At 53.6% G+C, this 19,762-nt stretch overlaps 1 protein-coding gene across 5 annotated transcripts in view; it reads left to right on the top strand.

Moving 5' to 3' along the window:
* The window catches only part of LOC134342457 (CSC1-like protein 1), a 110,217-nt gene that overhangs the window by 44,723 nt on the left and 45,732 nt on the right, over positions 1-19,762 (top strand). For all 5 annotated transcript variants that reach the window (XM_063040612.1, XM_063040609.1, XM_063040610.1 and 2 more), the window contains 4 exons: positions 2,524-2,647; positions 8,646-8,779; positions 10,348-10,485; positions 14,402-14,555. In XM_063040612.1, coding sequence (XP_062896682.1) covers positions 2,524-2,647; positions 8,646-8,779; positions 10,348-10,485; positions 14,402-14,555 — 550 coding nt within the window. The remainder of the gene's footprint in view (positions 1-2,523; positions 2,648-8,645; positions 8,780-10,347; positions 10,486-14,401; positions 14,556-19,762) is intronic.

Genomic DNA, 19,762 nt, shown 5'->3' on the forward strand with positions numbered 1-19,762 from the left:
GTCCTGTTACTTGACACTATGGTGAATGGTAGGGTAGACAGGGTGAGTGCACACAGTCTTTTTCCCAGAGCTGGGGAGGCTGCAGTAGAGTGGGTAGGTTTAAGGGGAGAGAAGAATGATTTAGTAGGAACCTGAGGGGCAGGTTCTTCACACAGAAGGTGGTCAGAATATGGGATGAATTACTAGAGGAAGAGGTTGGAGCAGGTACGTTAATGATGTTGAAGAGACAGATGGACAGATTTGGACAGGAAATGTTTAGAGGGAAATGGGCTCGGCACAGTCAGATAGGACTGGCATAGATAGGCATCTTTGTTGGCATGGAGAAGTTGGTCTGAAGGACATGTTCCAATGCATATGGCCTGATGATTCTATGACTGCATCAGATACCATTCCTTTACAAACCCAAAGCGAAGAGTTCAGTGGGTTTCAGCACGGATTCTGACCACTCAGAGGGCAGTGGCAGGATGGTCTTTAACTTGAGCTCTTCCACAGGGGGCCCTTGCAGTGGCTGTACCAAGCCTCAGTGCCTCGGTCAGCACCCTGTCTTGGACTTTAGTCAGTACTGGACAACACTTTGCCTCAAAACACCAGTGGGCTTTGTGCAGACCGGAGTCTCCCTCTGTGCTTGTAGTTTCCCCAGCGGCGTTCGATACTGTGGCGCCCCACAGTACACAGATGTTCAGGGTGAAGATCGAGGCAGCTCATCCCAAAATGTACTGGCAAATGGACGTTCCCTAAGGAGATGGTCAGTGGCCCCACTTTCAGTCTGTCCACCAGGAGGGCAGTGGGCAATGTGGTCAATATTCCAACAACTACAGGAAAGACCTGATAGGTTCGGATGTCACTGCTGGCTTGTTGACAAGTGGAGGACTGGATGAAGCTGTTGACTAAACACCTTTGGATTGGTAAATGGTTTATTTTGCTCATGTACACTGAGATAAAGTGAAAGGCTTTTGTTAGTGTGCTATCCATACAGATCACACAAGGACACCAAGGGATTACAAATGGTAAAAGAAGGACAGCATGTGTTACAGTTGTAATTTATTTGTCCACCTTCACTACAAGGGTCACAATGAAGTAGACCGGGAGATCTGGACTGTATGAGAGGTCCATTCGAGTGTCTGATAACGGTGGGGCTGAGCTGCCCTTGAACCTGGTGATATGCAGATATAGGCTTTTGTATCTTTTGCTCAAAATGGGAGGGAGAGAAGAGAGAATGACTCAAGTGGGAAGGACTCTTGATTATGTTGGCTGCCTTCTCAACGCAGTGGGAAGTGCAGACAGATTGGGATTAATTTGAGATGAACATGTATGACTTTCATTTATTAACGTTTTGGCTGTTTTGTCTCAATGTACACATGGGATGAGTGTTGCTGGTCAGGCCAGTCCCTAAAAGTCCCAATATTTATAAAGTCATGAGGGGCCTTTCTGGTGGTGACTGGGACCAGGGGAGGTTTGAGAGGTGATGGTGGGGAGGAGGTTTGAGAGGAGACGGGGGGAGGTTTGAGAGGTGACGGGGACCAGGAGAGGTTTCAGAGGTGACGGGGGGGGGGAGGTTTGAGAGGAGACGGAGGGGGAGTTTTGAGAGGTGACAGAGGGTGGGGGGGGGAGAGGTTTCAGAGGTGATGGTGGGGAGGAGGTTTGAGAGGTGACGGGGACCAGGAAAGGTTTCAGAGGTGATGGGGGGGGGAGGTTTGAGAGGTGACGAGGACGCAGGGGAGGTTTGAGAGGTGATGGTGGGGAGGAGGTTTGAGAGGAGATGGGGGGAGGTTTGAGAGGTGACGGGGACCAGGAGAGGTTTCAGAGGTGACTGGGGGGGGGGGTAGTTTTGAGAGGAGACGGAGGGGGAGGTTTGAGAGGAGATGGGGACCAGGAGAGGTTTCAGAGGTGATGGTGGGGAGGAGGTTTGAGAGGAGATGGGGACCAGGGGAGGTTTGAGAGGTGACAGGGGGTGGGGGGGGGGGAGAGGTTTCAGAGGTTTTGGACACACAGAGGTTTCAGCTCATGATTCCAGTCTCAGATCTGTCACTGATGCCTCATGGCAAATCAAATTGTGTTTATTACCATGTGCATATTTGCAGTGAAGATCTTGCAGCAACGTCCGAGGCAGAGAACATCAGCTACACAACATTCAAAAGGACATTATACAACATAATTAAAACAAGGTTGATTGCAGTGTGAAATGCTTTGTGTGGCTGTACTGAAGTAGTGTTGTAATGGCTCCCCCACGGTGTTGCTGTGCCCATCCCCCGTGGGGTCACCGTATCTAGCCAACAAGACCCTGTATCCCTGCACAGTTGAAGAAAGCCTCCCGTTGAATTTATTGTGTCAGACCAGCACCCATAAGATACCCCAGTCCTGTGAGTTTCAACCAATGAGAAGAGTGACGTGAAATTAAACCACCATTTTCTCTATCAATCTGTGAACCCGACGTTCACGGTGGGGTGCTGGAGGTGAATGTTTTGTAGTGGGAGGGGTTGTTGGACCGGGTCCTTACCTCTGTGTACTTGTGATTCCTTGCAGGATTAGGGCAGGCCGCAGCCGGGCGTACTACAGCAGGATGCTGCGGAACTTTGGCGAGAGCATCTCCATCAACCCCAAGCCCTGTGGACACTTTTGCTGCTGCAGCTTCCCAGGATGTGAGCAGGTGTGGAGGACACTGCGGAGTTGGAGGTGTGAGAGTGGTTGGGTTGAGGGTGATCCAGTTACGACTGAACAGACCCAAGCAGCAGCTATTCCTGTGTTGGGGAGGGGAGTGGGGTCTGCAAACCCACTTGTCCAGGTAGACCCTTTGTCTCAGCTTCTCCCGCCCCACTGAACTCATATCAGCTTACCTCAACCCTGTTTTAAACCCCCTCGTTCAGTCCCTTCCTACCTACATCTGTGACACCTCACATGCTCTGGATCTTTGCAATGATTTCTAGTTCCCTGGCCCCCATAATCTTATTTTCACCTCCATCCCCACCAGGAAGGCCTCAAAGCCTCTGTTTCTTTCTGGACACCAGACCCATCCAGTTCCCCTCCACCACCATTCTCCTCTGCTTAGCAGAACTTGTCCACACTCTTAATAATTTTTCCTTTGGCTTCTCCCAATTCCTTCAGACAAAAGGTGTAGCCACGGGCACTCACATGGGTCCCAGCTGTGCCTGCCTTTTTGTTGGCTACGTGGAACAGTCTATGTTCCAAGCTTACACTGGTGTCTGTCCGGTACTTTTCCTATGCAACTTCAATGACCACATTGGTGCTGCTTCCTGCACCCCATGCAGAGCTCATTGACTTCACCAACTTCCACTCTGCCTTCAAATTTACCTGATCCATTTCCGACACCTCCCTCCCCTTTCTCGATCTCTCTGTCTCTATCTCTGAAGACAGCTTATCTACTGATGTCTACTATAAGCCCACGGACTCTCACAGCTACCTGGACTATACCTCTTCCCACCCTTTTACTTGTAAAAACACCATTCTCTTCTCTCAATTCCTCCATTTCTGCCACACCTGCTGTCAGGATAAGGCTTTTCATTCTAGAATGAAGGAGGTGTCCTCCTTTTTCAAAGAAAGGGGCTTCCCTTCCTCCACCATCAACGCTGTCCTCAGCCACATCTCTTCCATTCACGTAAGTCTGTTTTTACCCCATCCTCTTGACACCCTACCAAAGATAGGGTTCTCTTGTTCTCACCTACCACCCCACCAGCCTCTGTGTCCAGCACATAATTCTCCGGAACTTCCGCCACCTCCAACATCTTTCCCTCCCCCAACTTTCTGCTTTCCACAGACTCCCTTGTCCATTCCTCCCTCCCCACTGCTCTCCCTCCTGGCACTTATCCTTGCAAGTGGAACAAGTGATACACCTGCCCCTACACCTCCTCCCTCACTACCATTCATGGCCCCAAACAGTCCTTCCAGGTGAGGTGACACTTCACCTGTGAGTCTGTTGGGGTTATATACTATGTTCGGTGCTCCCAGTGTGGCCTCCTGTATATTGGTCAGACTCGATGTAGATTTGAAGACTGTTTCACTGAGCAACTACACTCTGTCTACCAGAAGAAGCAAGATCTCCCAGTGGTAACCCATTTTAATTCCACTTCCCATTCCCATTCCGTTATGTCAATCCATGGCCTCCTCTATTGTCCTGATGAGGAACAACACCTTATATTCCATCTGGGTAACCTCCAACCTGTTGGCATGAACATTGACTTCTCTAACTTCCGGTAATGGTTCTCCCCCCACCCGCCCCCCCGACCCCCTCACCCCCTCACCCCCTCACCATTGCCCATCCCCTTTTCCCTCTCTCACCTTATCTCCTTGCCTGCCCATCGCCTCCCTCTGGAGCTCCTCCCCCTTTTCTTCCATGACTTTCTGATCTCTCCTATCAGACTCCCCCTTCTCCAGCCCTGTGTCTCTTTCACCAATCAACTTCCCAGCTCTGTACTTCATCACTCCCCCTCCTAGTCTCACCTTTCACCTTGTGTTTCTCTCCCCTCCCTCCACCTTTAAAATCTGCTCCTCATCTTTTTTCTCCAGTCCTGCCGAAGGGTCTCGTCCTGAAAAGTCAGTTGTACTTTTTTCTATTGATGTTGCCTGGCCTGCTGAGTTCCTCCAGGACATTGTGTGTGTATGTTGCTTGGATTTCCAGCATCTGCAGATTTTCTCTTGTTTGGAAGTCCAGTCAAGTTGAGTTTATCGTCATATGGACAAGTACACCTTCAGGACTTGTACAGCTGTGGTTCAGTGACATCTTGAGTATTGTATTCATTTCTGGTCGCCCCATTACAGGAAGAATGTGAAGGCTTTGGAGAGAGAGGGTGCTGCCTGTATTACGGTATATTTTATAAAGTATGGACAAATTTGGACATGACCCACTCCTGCTGTTGTTACCTGTTCCTTTGTATTACCTCAATGTCCTGATGTTTTGAAATGATTTGTAAGGATGATATGCAAAACAAAGTTTTTCACTCTGTATAATCTCAGTGGGTATTATCCTCTCCGTGTGATGTCTCTGAGAGAACTGTGGCCATTGTTGGCTTTGCATGTGGGTGGAAGCTCAGTGGCCTGGAGCTAAATTTCACTGAGCAGTCACCAACTTTGCATCATGGTGATCAGTTTTAACTGATTTACACAAGGAACCCATTCCTTTGTGAATGTTTTTTCCTCGTGTAATTTTTTTTTACAACAATTATAACCATATAACCATGTAACAATTACAGCCTGGAAACAGGCCATCTCGGCCCTTCTAGTCCGTGCCAACCTCTTACTCTCACCTAGTCCCACCGACCTGCACTCAGCCCATAACCCTCCATTCCTTTCCTGTCCATATAGCTGTCCAATTTAACTCTAAATGACAACATCCTCAACCACTTCTGCTGGAAGCTCATTCCACACAGCTACCACTCTCTGAGTAAAGAAGTTCCCCCTCATGTTACCCCTAAACTTTTCCCTAATTGGGTAACTTTCATGCACTGAGGTTCAGTGACAAACTTTGTTTTGCACGAATTCCATACCGATCAATTCAAACCATCAGCTAATTGAGGTAGTGAAAAGGGAAAGGCAGTAGCAGAATGGAGTGTTACACAAGAACACAGGGAACGGGAGCAGGCCGCTTGGCCCCTCAATCCTATCCCACCATTTAATTTGATCATGCTATTGGAGAATTGGAGGATAGCTAATGTTGTTCTGCTGTTTAAGAAAGGCTCTAAAAATAAACCAAGAAATTATGTACTGGTGAGCTGACAACAGTAGCGGAAAAGTTATTGGAAGGTACTTTAAGAGACTTGTTATATGAGTATTTGGATAGACATGGACTGATTAGGGATAGTCAACATGGCTTTGCGATGTCCAAACCAATTTTATAGAGTTTTATTGAGGAAGTTACATGGCAGTGGATGTTGTCTACATAGACTTCAGTAAGGCATTTGACAAGGTCCTGTATAGGAGGTTGGTCAAGAAGGTTCAGTTGCTCGGCATTCAAAATTCGAAGTACATTTATGAGATAGTAAATTGGATTAGACATTGGCTTTGTGGGAGAAGCCAGAGAGGGGTGGTAGATGTTGCCTCTCTGAGTGGAGGCCTGAGACTTGTGGTGTGCCACAGGGATCAGTACTGGCTCCTTAGTTGTTTGTCATCTATATCAATGATCTGGATGATAATGTGGTAACTGGAATATCCTTTTATTCCTCAACCTGAAAAGTATTTAACAACTCCGCATTTTAAATGCTGCTAACAGTCCAGCTTCCACTACAGCCTTGGCAGCAAATCTGGGAGATACGCCACCAGCTGCCAGAGGAAATTTCTACCTAACTCGGTTTTAAATGACTGGCCACTTCTCTCCTCTTTAAAATTCATCCAGCAATGTGGGCTTTGCTGGCTGAACCAGCACTCTGTTGCCCATCTCTCGTTGGCCTTGAGAAGGTGGAGATGAGTTGCCTTCTCCATCCGCTGCAGTCTTTGTGTTGAAGGTGCTTCCACGTTGTTGTGTGGAGGGAATTCCAAGACTTTGACCCAGAGAAGGTGAAGGAACAGCAGTAGATTTCCAGGCGTGGATGGTGTGGGGCTCGGAAGGCAAATTCCAGGGGGTGACGTTCCATGCTTTTGCTGTCTAACTGATAAAGGTTGTGGGTTTGGAAGGTTCTCTCTAAGGGGTCTTGCTGAGTTGGTGCAGTGTATCATGTAGGTGGTACTGACGTGCTGCTACTGTGAGCTGCTGGTGGAGACAGTGGTTGGTTTTGGAGGGGTACCTAGCAAGTGGGCTGCTATGTGCTCTATGGTGTTGAGCGGCTCGCGTGTCGTTGAAGCTGTACTCCTCCAGGCAAGTAGAATGTGTTTCATGACACTCCTGACTCGAGCCATGTAGGTGGTGAGGGACGTTAGGGAATTAAGAGGTGGATTACCACAGGATTCCCAGCCGGCTCTTAAAAAGCATTGTACATGTGCTACTCCAGTTCTGTTTCTTGTAGTCATGCCTCCCCTTGTTGAGACTTTCCCATTAGTTGTTGTTATTTTATATGGCATGGCCTGGGAGGGACAGATGTGAATCTGCCCTGTTCAAGAGCCGGGGTTGGATTGATCGTTGGCATCTCGTCCGCAGCTGTTCCAACATGGATGGCCCTGAGTTGGCATTGCCTGATGGAGTCCTTGTAGCACGCAAGTCTTCACGTGACATCAACGTATCGATCAGGTCGTGGAGGCCTCCCACTAGTGAAAGCATCTCAATGTTTACCCTGTCAAGCCCTTTTAGTATCTTACATGTTTAAATGAAATCATTCTTCTAATCTCCAAGGGATACAGACTAAACTGGTTTCTTTTGGTAGGGCAACACTCTCATCCCATAGAACACAGAACAGTACAGCTCAGGAATAGTCTCGTAGGACCATCGTGTTGTGCCAAACTAACACAACCTGGTAATTAAATGCCTGACTAAACTTAGCCCTTCTACCTAGACATTTGGCCATTCTCTGCATGTTGATTGCCTGTTTAAGAAACTCTTAAACGCCTTTATAATACCTGCCACCGTGGTTTTCCAGTCACCCACCACTCTGTGCAAGTAAACAGTGCCCAATACATTCCCTTTGAACTTAACCCCTCTCACCCCAAGTGCATGCTCTCTAGTATTAGATATTTCAACCCTGGGAAATAATACTGGTTGAATACTCTCTCTTTGCCTCTCATAGTTTTATAAATCTCTGTCAGGGACCCCTTCAGCCTCCGCTGGTCCAGCGATAATGATCCAAGTTTGTCCAACCTCTTCCTATAGCACATACCCTCTAATCCATGCAGCATCCTTATAAACCTCACAATGTGCTGGAGGAACTCAGCAGGTCAGTCAGCATCAGTTGAAAAGATTAGTCGATGTTTCGGGCCGAAACCCTTCGTCAGGACTGAAGGAAGAACTTTGGGGAGGGTTTGAAGACTGCTGGTAGTTGAAAAAAACAGTAATTTTAAAGACAAAGGGTTGGGGGGGGGGAAGCAGGGAGGTGATTGGCAGGAGAGCAATGCGAAGTAGTAGAAGGAGGCGGAACTATGAGGGAGGTGATGTAAAATAGGGATAGAGGAAGGGAGGGGGAGGGAATTACCGGAAGTTGGAGAATTCTATGTACATACCAAGGGGCTGGAGACTACCTAGACGGTATATGAGGTGGAGGAGCAACACGTCACTGAACCCCGTTCTTAACCAGCTGCTGAGGTGTATAAAGCTTGTAAGAGTGTATACAATCATGAGCGGCAGAGAAGGTGAATACAAACAGTCTTTTTTTCCCCAGGGAAGAGGAATGAAAAACTAGAGAGTTAAGGTGAGAGTGCAGGGATTTAAAAGGGGACCCAAGAAGCAGCTTTTTCACGAAGAGGGTGGTCCTTGTGTAGAACAAACTACTAAAGGAAGTGGCTAGGGCAGCTACATTAACAACTTTTAAAAAACATTGGGACAGGCACTTGGATAAGAAAGGTTTAGAGGGATATGGATGATTGGGCAGCATTGTGATGGGAATGGATGAGTTAGGCTGAAGCTCCTGTTTCTGTGTATTGCTGAGTGAGTCTGTGATCAGCTCAGCACAATCAGGGGTCTGTTCATTTGTACAAGTTGGTACTCACCTGAGCTATTACTCAGTGCTTATCAAGTCGAGAATGGTTATTGACTCTCCTTGCCCTTTTGACAGATAGACGCAGTGGAGTATTACACAAAACTGGAGAGAGAATTACATGACAAATTCATCCAGGAGAGAGATGAGGTGGGAAGAAAACCGCTCGGACTGGCCTTTGTCACCTTCCAGGATGAAACCATGGCAACGCTGTGAGTCTGGGACCGAAACTGAGGGATCTAGTAAACAGCTGGCTGATGTATTGGGAGCTAATTTGTTAATTATTTTCTGAAACTGCCTTACTGAACAGAAAGGGGCAGTGAGAATCTCTGTGTTGGGTTTAGCACAAACATCTGGACTGGCAGTCCAGAGATGGACAGAGCACGCTGCCCTCTCAGAGGTCCTGCCTTTCAGACGGGACCTTGGCTGCCCTCTCGCACTTGGAGTATCGTGTACAGGTCTGGTTGCCCCGTTACAGTAGGGATGTGGAGGCTTTGGACAGGAAGCAGAACAGGTTCACCAGGATGCTGCCTGGAATAGAGAGTATACACCACCTGGAGAAGCAGGACAAACTTGGGGAGACCTCACAGGAGTTTATACAATTATGAGAGGCATAGATAGGGTTGTCAGTTACAAATATTAAATACTGTAGGATATGTGTTTAGGTGAGGATGGAAATGTTTAGTACAAGCATTTTACACGGAGTGGTGGGTGTCTGGAACAGGCTGCTGGGGTGGTGATGGAATTAGATATGATAGTGGCATTTAAGAGGCTTTTAGACACATTTAAAATGCAGAGAATTGAAGGTATAGGTGATGTGTAGGCAGAAGAGATTTAGTTTAATTTGGCACTGATGTGGGCTGAAGGACCTGTCCCTGTACTGTACTGTGAGGTGGTTCATTTTGGTAGGTCAAATGTGACGGCAGAATATAATATTAATGGTCAGACTCTCGGCAGTGTGAAGGATCAGAGGAATCTTGGTGTCCGAGTCCATAGGACACTCAAAGCTGTTGCGCAGGTTGACTCTGTGGTTAAGAAGGCATATGGTGCATTGGCCTTCACCAACTGTGGGATTGAGTTTAGGAGCCAAGAAGTAATGTTGCAGCTATATAGGACCCTGGTCAGACCCCACTTGGAGTACTGTGCTCATTTCTGGTCACCTCACTACAGGAAAGATGTGGAAACCACAGAAAGGGTGCAGAGGAGATTTACAAGGATGTTGCCTGGATTGGGGAGTAAGCCTTATGAGAATAGGTTGAGTGAACTCCGCCTTTTTTCCTTGGAGCGACGGAGGATGAGAGGTGACCTGATAGAGGTATACAAGATGATGAGAGGCATTGATCATGTGGATAGTTAAGAGGTTTTTTCCCCGGGGCTGAAATGTCTAGCACGAGAGGGCACAGTTGTAAGGTGCTTGGAAGTACGTACAGAGGAGATATCAGGGGTAAGCTTTTTATGCAGAGAGTGGTGAGTGTGTGAAATAAACTGCCGGCGATAGTGGTGGAGGCGTTTACGATAGGGTCTTTTAAGAGACTCCTGGATAGGTACATGGAGCTTAGAAAAATAGAGGGCTATGGGTAACCCTAGGTAATTTCTCAGGTAAGGACATGTTCGGCACAGCTTTGTGGGCTGAAGGGCCTGTATTGCATGGTAGGTTTTATTTGCTTCACATTCTGTGTATGTGAATGTCCCACCGCAGAGAGAGTTGAGGCAGCACAGGCTGGTTGGGCTGAGTGGCTTGTTTGGGTGTACAAGACACTACTCCTTTCTCTCTCTGCAGAGTCCTGAGGGACTTCAACAACTTCCAGTGTCATGGCTGCAGCTGCTGGGCAGAGAGCCAGCCATCGCTTCACAGTAGAACCCTCGCAGTTTCCGAGTGGAACGTCACCTATGCACCAGCTCCCCAGAACATCTACTGGTAAGGATGTGGAGGGTGCGGAAACGATTCACAAGGATGTTACCGGGAATGGACTCCCTGTGTGATGGGGAGTATCTGGATAGTTTGGGGCTATTTTCACTGGAGCGAAGGAGGCTGAGCGGGTGACCTTGTGGAATTTCAAAAAATCATGAGGGGTGTAAATAAGATGAATGGTCCCAGGGTAGGGTATAAAACTAGAGAGTATGGATTTGAGGTGAAAGGGGAAAGAGTTAAAAAGGGACCTATGGGGCAAGAGGGTGGTGGGTGTATGGTAGAGGCTGCCAAAGTGGCTGAGGTGGGTACAATACAGTTAAAAGGCATTTGGACACGGATAGGAAAGGTTTTGGAGGTTAGGTGGGATCTTGTTTGTCATGGGATGGCTGGGCTGAAGGAGCTTTTCCTGGACTGCGTGAACGTATGACTCTGTGGTAAATGCCTTCAGAACCTTTCACAAAGATACGCTGTCTGACATCTCAAGGAATGAGCGCAGAAAAAGGTTGTGTTTACTTATGCATTTCCTTTACCTGTAAGTTCCATGGGAGAAGGGAAACTCTGATTTTAAACCTCCGCTGCCTTGCAGCCATACCCACCTAAGGGAAAGGCTTTTTTTTTTTTACAAAATTCTTTATTACAAATGTCGGTGCTATACAATATTTACAAACCCAGTGACTAACATATTTACTACACTACATACAGACAATACATCTTAAACCAATATATTGCCATCCTCATCAATGATGGCATTTACACCCCGCGGAGCCCAACGGTCCCGGAACACCTCTACGGTCGCCGTGGACTGTGCGTATTCCTTTTCAATGTTCACCCGGGCACGAACATACCCCCTAAACATAGCCAGGCAGTCCGCCCGGGGAGAACCTCCTGCCACCCTTTTCCAGGAGCCACGGATGGCAATTTTCGCCAGCCCCAGGAGCAAGTTGACAAGGACATCCTCATCCCTCTGTGCCCCCCTCTTTACTGGATGACCATATATAAATAGGGTGGGACTGAAATGCAACCAGAAGGCGAGAAGCAGCCCACGCAAAAACGCGAAAAGGGGCTGCAGCCTCACACACTCCACGTACATGTGGTACACGGTCTCCTCCAGCCCGCAGAAGTGACACGCGGCTGGGAGATCCGTGTACAGACTGAAGAACTTATTGCAGGGCACCGCTTTATGCAGCACCCTCCAGCCGAGATCCCCAAGGTGCATGGGGAGGACTCCCTTGTAAAGGGACTTCCATTGGGGACCCCCCTCACCTCCAGGTGGAAAGACCGACCGCCATGGCGTGTCGGGACGGTGGACAAAGGCGAGGAAGTGGAGGGTGTGGAGCAGCAGCCCATAAAGGTACCTCCTGCCTGCATCCCTGAATGGGATTGTGGGTGTCGATGAAAGACGGCTCAAGTTGTGTGGATTCGTCTCTCGGGTAAGGCTGCGGGGCCTGGGCCCGACGAGCAGCTCAGCTTGAGTCGATCCACACACCTGAGCCGCACCGACATCCGCTGAGGCAGGGCAAGGGTCGGCCAGGACCCCGCCCTCTGCCAGAGGAGGGGATTCCCGGCCTGAGGCAACCATGTTCCAGACTCTCAGTAGGTCCTGATAGAAGCCGGGCAGCCTCTGCAAAGCAGCACGGCTGACGCCTGCCGGTGGTAGCTGCATATCTTCGTGAAGGCAGCAGCCCCTCCGGAGGAAGAAAGTCGCCAACACGTGCCACCTGGGAGGGCGCTCGGCGTACAGGAATCTCTGCAGAGTCCTGAGGCGGAGAGCCGCCAGTCGTGTGCGTACACACACCAGCGACTGTCCGCCCTCTCCTACTGGGAGACTCAGAACCGCTGCAGAGACCCAGTGTTTCCTGTTTCCCCAGAAGAAGTCCACCAGCTTCCTCTGCATTCTCGCAACAAAAGGGGCAGGGGGGGCCAAGGTGACCATCCGGTACCACAACATGGAGGCCACCAGCTGGTTTATGACCACCACCCTGCCTCGATAGGAAAGCACCCTGAGAAGGCCTGACCAGCGCCCTAGCCGGGCCATGACCTTTGTCTCCAGGTCCTGCCAGTTCGCCAGCCAGGTCTCCCCAGAAGGACTCAGGTAGACTCCCAGATAGAGAAGACGTCTGGTGCTCCACTCAAAAGCTCTCATCTCCTCCGGCAGGGAGTCCACCTGCCACTGGCCTACTAAGAATCCGGAACATTTCGCCCAGTTGATCCTGGCGGAGGATGCCGCCGAGAAAACATCTTGGCACTCGCGCATCCTCCGCAGGTCACAGGGGTCTGTCATCATGAGGAGTACGTCATCGGCGTAGGCCGAGAGGACGACCCTCATGTCCGGTTCGCGCAGAACCAGACCTGTCAGCCTTCGCCGAAGAAGGCCGAGGAATGGCTCGACACAGATCGCATACAGTTGACCGGACATGTGGCACCCTTGACGCACTCCTCTTCGGAAGTGGATAGGTCCTGTCAGTGATCCGTTGATCTTAACTAGGCACTCTGCGGCAGAGTACAGGAGCCGAACTCGGGCCACAAAGTGTGGTCCGAGCCCAAAAGCCTGCAGGGTGCCCAGCAGGAAACTGTGGTCCACCCGGTCAAACGCCTTCTCCTGGTCAAGAGAAAGAAACGCCGCCGGGGTCCCAGTCTCCTGGAGCAGGTGGATCAGGTCCCGTACTAGGTGGACATTGTCCTGGATGGAGCGGCCCGGGACCGGAGCCGGGGTCCCTAAGGCAGTTTAATGTTGTTTACAACTTCGCTCTGGAAACCTCTGTGACGACACTGGTGCCAACTGTATCAGCGCTTGCCCTTCCCTTGGGCTACATCAGTGACGTGGAGAGGGGGAACCCATGACATGGCCACCAGCCGGTTCTTCAAAACTTCCCGCCCAGGCTTGTGCCCTGGAGAGGACACAGTCCACCAGAGGCGCAAACCCAAGATCCCCTGGGATCGACAGCTGCCTACTTCTACTAAATTCCATGAGAGACAATATTTTAAATATTTGGAGAGCAATTCGTGAATTCCATGAGGGTGAATTTCTGTGACCTGAATGGACGTAAAACAGGCTCACCTACATTATTATTTTGTTACACCATTGATTTCATGAACATGAAGTAGAATTTGCTCTCAGGGACCCTGTATGGATGGTGGTTTGCAGAGAGGATACCGTTGATGCGGGGAGGTGGGCTGTTAAATGAGGAGGGTGATCTCCCATTCAATCTCACGCTCTTGGCTCTCCAAGTCTCCTGTATTCTGTGGTCACCATTGACCGGAGAAGAGACTGGATCAACCAGTGTGAATGGGAAGGGGCAGGTGGCATTTACTTGGATGGGATGCTTGACCAAGGGTATTGGTATTGGCATTCTCCTGTCGCACGTACTGAGATACCATCAAAATATTATTTGCGTGCCACCCGGACAGACCATTCCATACATAAGTGCACTGAGGTAGCAAAGGTAAAACGGAATGCAGAATCTAGTGTTCCAGTTACAGAGAAAGTCAGTGCAAGTAGACAAATAAAGTGCAAGGGTGGTGACAAGGTAGATTGGGAGATGAAGAGTTGATTCTTCAGTGTGTGTGAGGTCCACTCGGGAGTCTGATTACAGCATCTCTGAGCCCGTGGTCCATGCTCTCAGGTTTTTGTATCGTCTGATCGGGGTGGGAGAGATGACCATATTGGCTGCTTTCCTGAGAGAGTGGGGAAGTGCTCACAGACTCAATGGAGGGGAGGCTGGAGACCAAGTCACTGGGGCTACTTAAAGCAGAGATGAATATCTTCTTGATCAGTAAGGGGATTAAGGGTTATGGAGAGAAGGTGGTAGAATGGTGTTGAGAGAAAAAAAGACAGTTGTGGTTTAATGACAGAGCAGTCTCCATGAGCCTAATTCCTATACTCCTATATCATGGCCTTACTGATGTCCCTTGTTTCCAACAGGGAAAACCTCTCTGTCCGGGGTATTCACTGGTGGATCCGTTACTTCTTCATCAACTTCCTGGTCTTCATCTTGCTCTTCTTTCTCACCACTCCATCCATTATGCTCTCCACCATAGACCAGTTCAACATCACCCGGCCCCTCTATTACCTCAATGTAAGTAAATCTGATTCCGCCGGTTGCTGTTCCTGCATCCCTCTGCAATTTATCCTGCTGTACAGTCACCAGTCTGTGTTCAGTTATCAGCAGAATGATCGGTGTAATGGGGCGGACCTTCCCCGTCGGGTGTGATCGGGACCTTCCCCGTCGGGTGTGATCGGGACCTTCCCCGTCGGGTGTGATCGGGCGGACCTTCCCCGTCGGGTGTGATCGGGACCATCCCCGTCGGGTGTGATCGGGACCTTCCCCGTCGGGTGTGATCGGGCGGACCTTCCCCGTCGGGTGTGATCGGGACCTTCCCCGTCGGGTGTGATCGGGACCTTCCCCGTCGGGTGTGATCGGGCGGACCATCCCCGTCGGGTGTGATCGGGCGGACCTTTCCCGTCGGGTGTGATCGGGACCTTCCCCGTCGGGTGTGATCGGGCGGACCATCCCCGTCGGGTGTGATCGGGCGGACCATCCCCGTCGGGTGTGATCGGGCGGACCATCCCCGTCGGGTGTGATCGGGCGGACCATCCCCGTCGGGTGTGATCGGGCGGACCTTCCCCGTCGGGTGTGATCGGGCGGACCATCCCCGTCGGGTGTGATCGGGACCATCCCCGTCGGGTGTGATCGGGACCTTCCCCGGCGGGTGTGATTGGGCGGACCTTCCCCATCGGGTGTGATCGAGCGGACCAACCCCATTGGGTGTAATCGGGCGGACCATCCCCGGTGGGGGTGATCGGGACCATCCCCGTCGGGTGTGATCGGGACCTTCCCCGTCGGGTGTGATCGGGACCATCCCCGTCGGGTGTGATCGGGCGGACCATCCCCGTCAGGTGTGATCGGGGGGACCTTCCCCGTCGGGTGTGATCGGGCGGACCTTCCCCGTCGGGTGTGATCGGGCGGACCATCCCCGTCGGGTGTGATCGGGGGGACCTTCCCCGGCGGGTGTGATCGGGACCATCCCCGTCGGGTGTGATCGGGCGGACCATCCCCGTCGGGTGTGATCGGGCGGACCATCCCCGTCGGGTGTGATCGGGCGGACCATCCCCGTCGGGTGTGATCGGGCGGACCATCCCCGTCGGGTGTGATCGGGACCTTCCCCATCGGGCGGACCTTCCCCATCGGGTGTGATCGGGCGGACCAACCCCGTTGGGTGTAATCGGGTGGACCATCCCCGGTGGGGGTGATCGGGACCATCCCCGTCGGGGGGTGATCGGGACCATCCCCCTCGGGTGTGATCGGGCGGACCTTCCCCGTCGGGTGTGATCGGGACCTTCCCCGTCGGGTGTGATCGGGCGGACCATCCCCGTCGGGTGTGATCGGGCGGACCTTCCCCGTTGGGTGTGATCGGGCGGACCATCCCCGTCGGGTGTGATTGGGACCATCCCCGTCGGGTGTGATCGGGACCTTCCCCATCGGGTGTGATCGGGCGGACCAACCCCGTTGGGTGTAATCGGGTGGACCATCCCCGGTGGGGGTGATCGGGACCATCCCCGTCGGGGGGTGATCGGGACCATCCCCCTCGGGTGTGATCGGGCGGACCTTCCCCGTCGGGTGTGATCGGGACCTTCCCCGTCGGGTGTGAACGGGCGGACCATCCCCGTCGGGTGTGATCGGGCGGACCATCCCCGTCGGGTGTGATCGGGCGGACCATCCCCGTCGGGTGTGATCGGGCGGACCTTCCCCGTCGGGTGTGATCGGGCGGACCATCCCCGTCGGGTGTGATCGGGACCATCCCCGTCGGGTGTGATCGGGACCTTCCCCGGCGGGTGTGATCGGGCGGACCTTCCCCATCGGGTGTGATCGAGCGGACCAACCCCGTTGGGTGTAATCGGGCGGACCATCCCCGGTGGGGGTGATCGGGACCATCCCCGTCGGGGGGTGATCGGGACCATCCCCGTCGGGTGTGATCGGGCGGACCTTCCCCGTCGGGTGTGATCGGGCGGACCATCCCCGTCGGGTGTGATCGGGCGGACCATCCCCGTCGGGTGTGATCGGGCGGACCATCCCCGTCGGGTGTGATCGGGCGGACCATCCCCGTCGGGTGTGATCGGGACCTTCCCCGTCGGGTGTGATCGGGCGGACCGTCCCCGTCGGGTGTGATCGGGCGGACCGTCCCCGTCGGGTGTGATCGGGCGGACCTTCCCCGTCGGGTGTGATCGGGCGGACCTTCCCCGTCGGGTGTGATCGGGCGGACCATCCCCGTCGGGTGTGATCGGGACCTTCCCTGTCGGGTGTGATCGGGCGGACCATCCCCGTCGGGTGTGATCGGGACCATCCCCGTCGGGTGTGATCGGGCGGACCATCCCCGTCGGGTGTGATCGGACGGACCATCCCCGTCGGGTGTGATCGGGACCTCCCCCGTCGGGTGTGATCGGGACCTCCCCCGTCGGGTGTGATCGGGCGGACCGTCCCCATCGGGTGTGATTGGGACCTTCCCCGTCGGGTGTGATCGGGCGGACCATCCCCGTCGGGTGTGATTGGGGGGACCTTCCCTGTCAGGTGTGATCGGGGGGACCTTCCCCGTCGGGTGTGATCGGGACCTTCCCCTTTTGTGTAATCGGGCGGGCCTTCCCCAGCGGGTGTGATCGGGCAGACCTTCCCCGTCGGGTGTGATCGGGATCTTCCCCGTCGGGTGTGATCGGGACCTTCCCCGTCGGGTGTGATCGAGACCTTCCCCGTCGGGTGCGGACCGTCCCCGTTGGGTGTGACCGGGCGGACCATCCCCGTCGGGTGTGATCGGGCGTACCTTCCCCGTTTGTGTAATCGGGCGGACCTTCCCCGTCAGGTGTGATCGGGACCTTCCCCGTCGGGTGTGATCGGGCGGACCGTCCCCGTCGGGTGTGATTGGGACCTTCCCCGTCGGGTGTGATCGGGCGGACCATCCCCGTCGGGTGCGATCGGGGGGACCTTCCCTGTCAGGTGTGATCGGGGGGACCTTCCCCGTCGGGTGTGATCGGGACCTTCCCCGTTTGTGTAATCAGGCGGGCCTTCCCCAGCGGGTGTGATCGGGCAGACCTTCCCCGTCGGGTGTGATCGGGATCTTCCCCGTCGGGTGTGATCGGGACCTTGCCCGTCGGGTGCGGACCGTCCCCGTTGGGTGTGACCGGGCGGACCATTCCCGTCGGGTGTGATCGGGCGTACCTTCCCCGTCGGGTGTGATCGGGCGGACCTTCCCCGTCGGGTGTGATCGGGCGGACCATCCCCGTCGGGTGTGATCGGGCGGACCATCCCCGTCGGGTGTGATCGGGCGGACCATCCCCGTCGGGTGTGATCGGGCGGACCATCCCCGTCGGGTGTGATCGGGACCTTCCCCGTCGGGTGTGATCGGGCGGACCGTCCCCGTCGGGTGTGATCGGGCGGACCGTCCCCGTCGGGTGTGATCGGGCGGACCTTCCCCGTCGGGTGTGATCGGGCGGACCTTCCCCGTCGGGTGTGATCGGGCGGACCATCCCCGTCGGGTGTGATCGGGACCTTCCCTGTCGGGTGTGATCGGGCGGACCATCCCCGTCGGGTGTGATCGGGACCATCCCCGTCGGGTGTGATCGGGCGGACCATCCCCGTCGGGTGTGATCGGACGGACCATCCCCGTCGGGTGTGATCGGGACCTCCCCCGTCGGGTGTGATCGGGACCTCCCCCGTCGGGTGTGATCGGGCGGACCGTCCCCATCGGGTGTGATTGGGACCTTCCCCGTCGGGTGTGATCGGGCGGACCATCCCCGTCGGGTGTGATTGGGGGGACCTTCCCTGTCAGGTGTGATCGGGGGGACCTTCCCCGTCGGGTGTGATCGGGACCTTCCCCTTTTGTGTAATCGGGCGGGCCTTCCCCAGCGGGTGTGATCGGGCAGACCTTCCCCGTCGGGTGTGATCGGGATCTTCCCCGTCGGGTGTGATCGGGACCTTCCCCGTCGGGTGTGATCGAGACCTTCCCCGTCGGGTGCGGACCGTCCCCGTTGGGTGTGACCGGGCGGACCATCCCCGTCGGGTGTGATCGGGCGTACCTTCCCCGTTTGTGTAATCGGGCGGACCTTCCCCGTCAGGTGTGATCGGGACCTTCCCCGTCGGGTGTGATCGGGCGGACCGTCCCCGTCGGGTGTGATTGGGACCTTCCCCGTCGGGTGTGATCGGGCGGACCATCCCCGTCGGGTGCGATCGGGGGGACCTTCCCTGTCAGGTGTGATCGGGGGGACCTTCCCCGTCGGGTGTGATCGGGACCTTCCCCGTTTGTGTAATCAGGCGGGCCTTCCCCAGCGGGTGTGATCGGGCAGACCTTCCCCGTCGGGTGTGATCGGGATCTTCCCCGTCGGGTGTGATCGGGACCTTGCCCGTCGGGTGCGGACCGTCCCCGTTGGGTGTGACCGGGCGGACCATTCCCGTCGGGTGTGATCGGGCGTACCTTCCCCGTCGGGTGTGATCGGGTGTACCTTCCCCGTTTGTGTAATCGGGCGGACCTTCCCCGTCGGGTGTATTCGGGACCTTCCCCATCGGGTGTGATCGGGCGGACTTTCCCTGTTTGTGTAATCGGGCGGGCCTTCCCCAGCGGGGGTGATCGGGACCTTCCCCGTCGGGTGTGATCGGGCGGACCTTCCCCACGAATACCCTGCGCATTGATGCCCAGTTTCAGTTTCACCAGGACTTCTTTGCTCCAGACCTCATCAGACTCTTGACCAAAGATCTGAACTCCAGAGGTGATGTGGGAGTGGCTGCCCCTGACATTGAGACAGACTTTGACCAAGTGTGGCATCAAGGAGTCCTGGTAAAACCAAAGTCAATGGGAAAACACTCCAGCATAATCAAAGACCTCACCTGCTTTGAACATTCTCTCTTCTCCCCCAACCGATTGGGCAGATGATATAAAAGCCTGGAAGTACATACCACCAGGCTCAAGGATAGCAATTATCTCACAGTTATACGAGTGTTCAACAGTCCCCTAGTTTTCTTCACCTATAACATGGACTCCTTGAAGCAAAGAAGGGTAACTTTACTTGTCACGTGTACATAGAAACATTGAAACATACAGTGAAGTGCATTTTTTTTTGCATCAAAGACCAACACAGCCCAAGGGGGTAGTCTGTAAGTGTCACCATGCTCTCAGCATCAACATTACACATTACATGCCCACAAACTTACTAACCCTAACCTGTCCATCTGTGGAACGAGGAGACCGGAGACACGAAGAATATACAAACTCCCTGCTCTTGGGGCAGGAGTTGAACCCC

This window comes from Mobula hypostoma, chromosome 2 (assembly GCF_963921235.1).
Source record: "Mobula hypostoma chromosome 2, sMobHyp1.1, whole genome shotgun sequence".
Taxonomy (NCBI): domain Eukaryota; kingdom Metazoa; phylum Chordata; class Chondrichthyes; order Myliobatiformes; family Myliobatidae; genus Mobula; species Mobula hypostoma.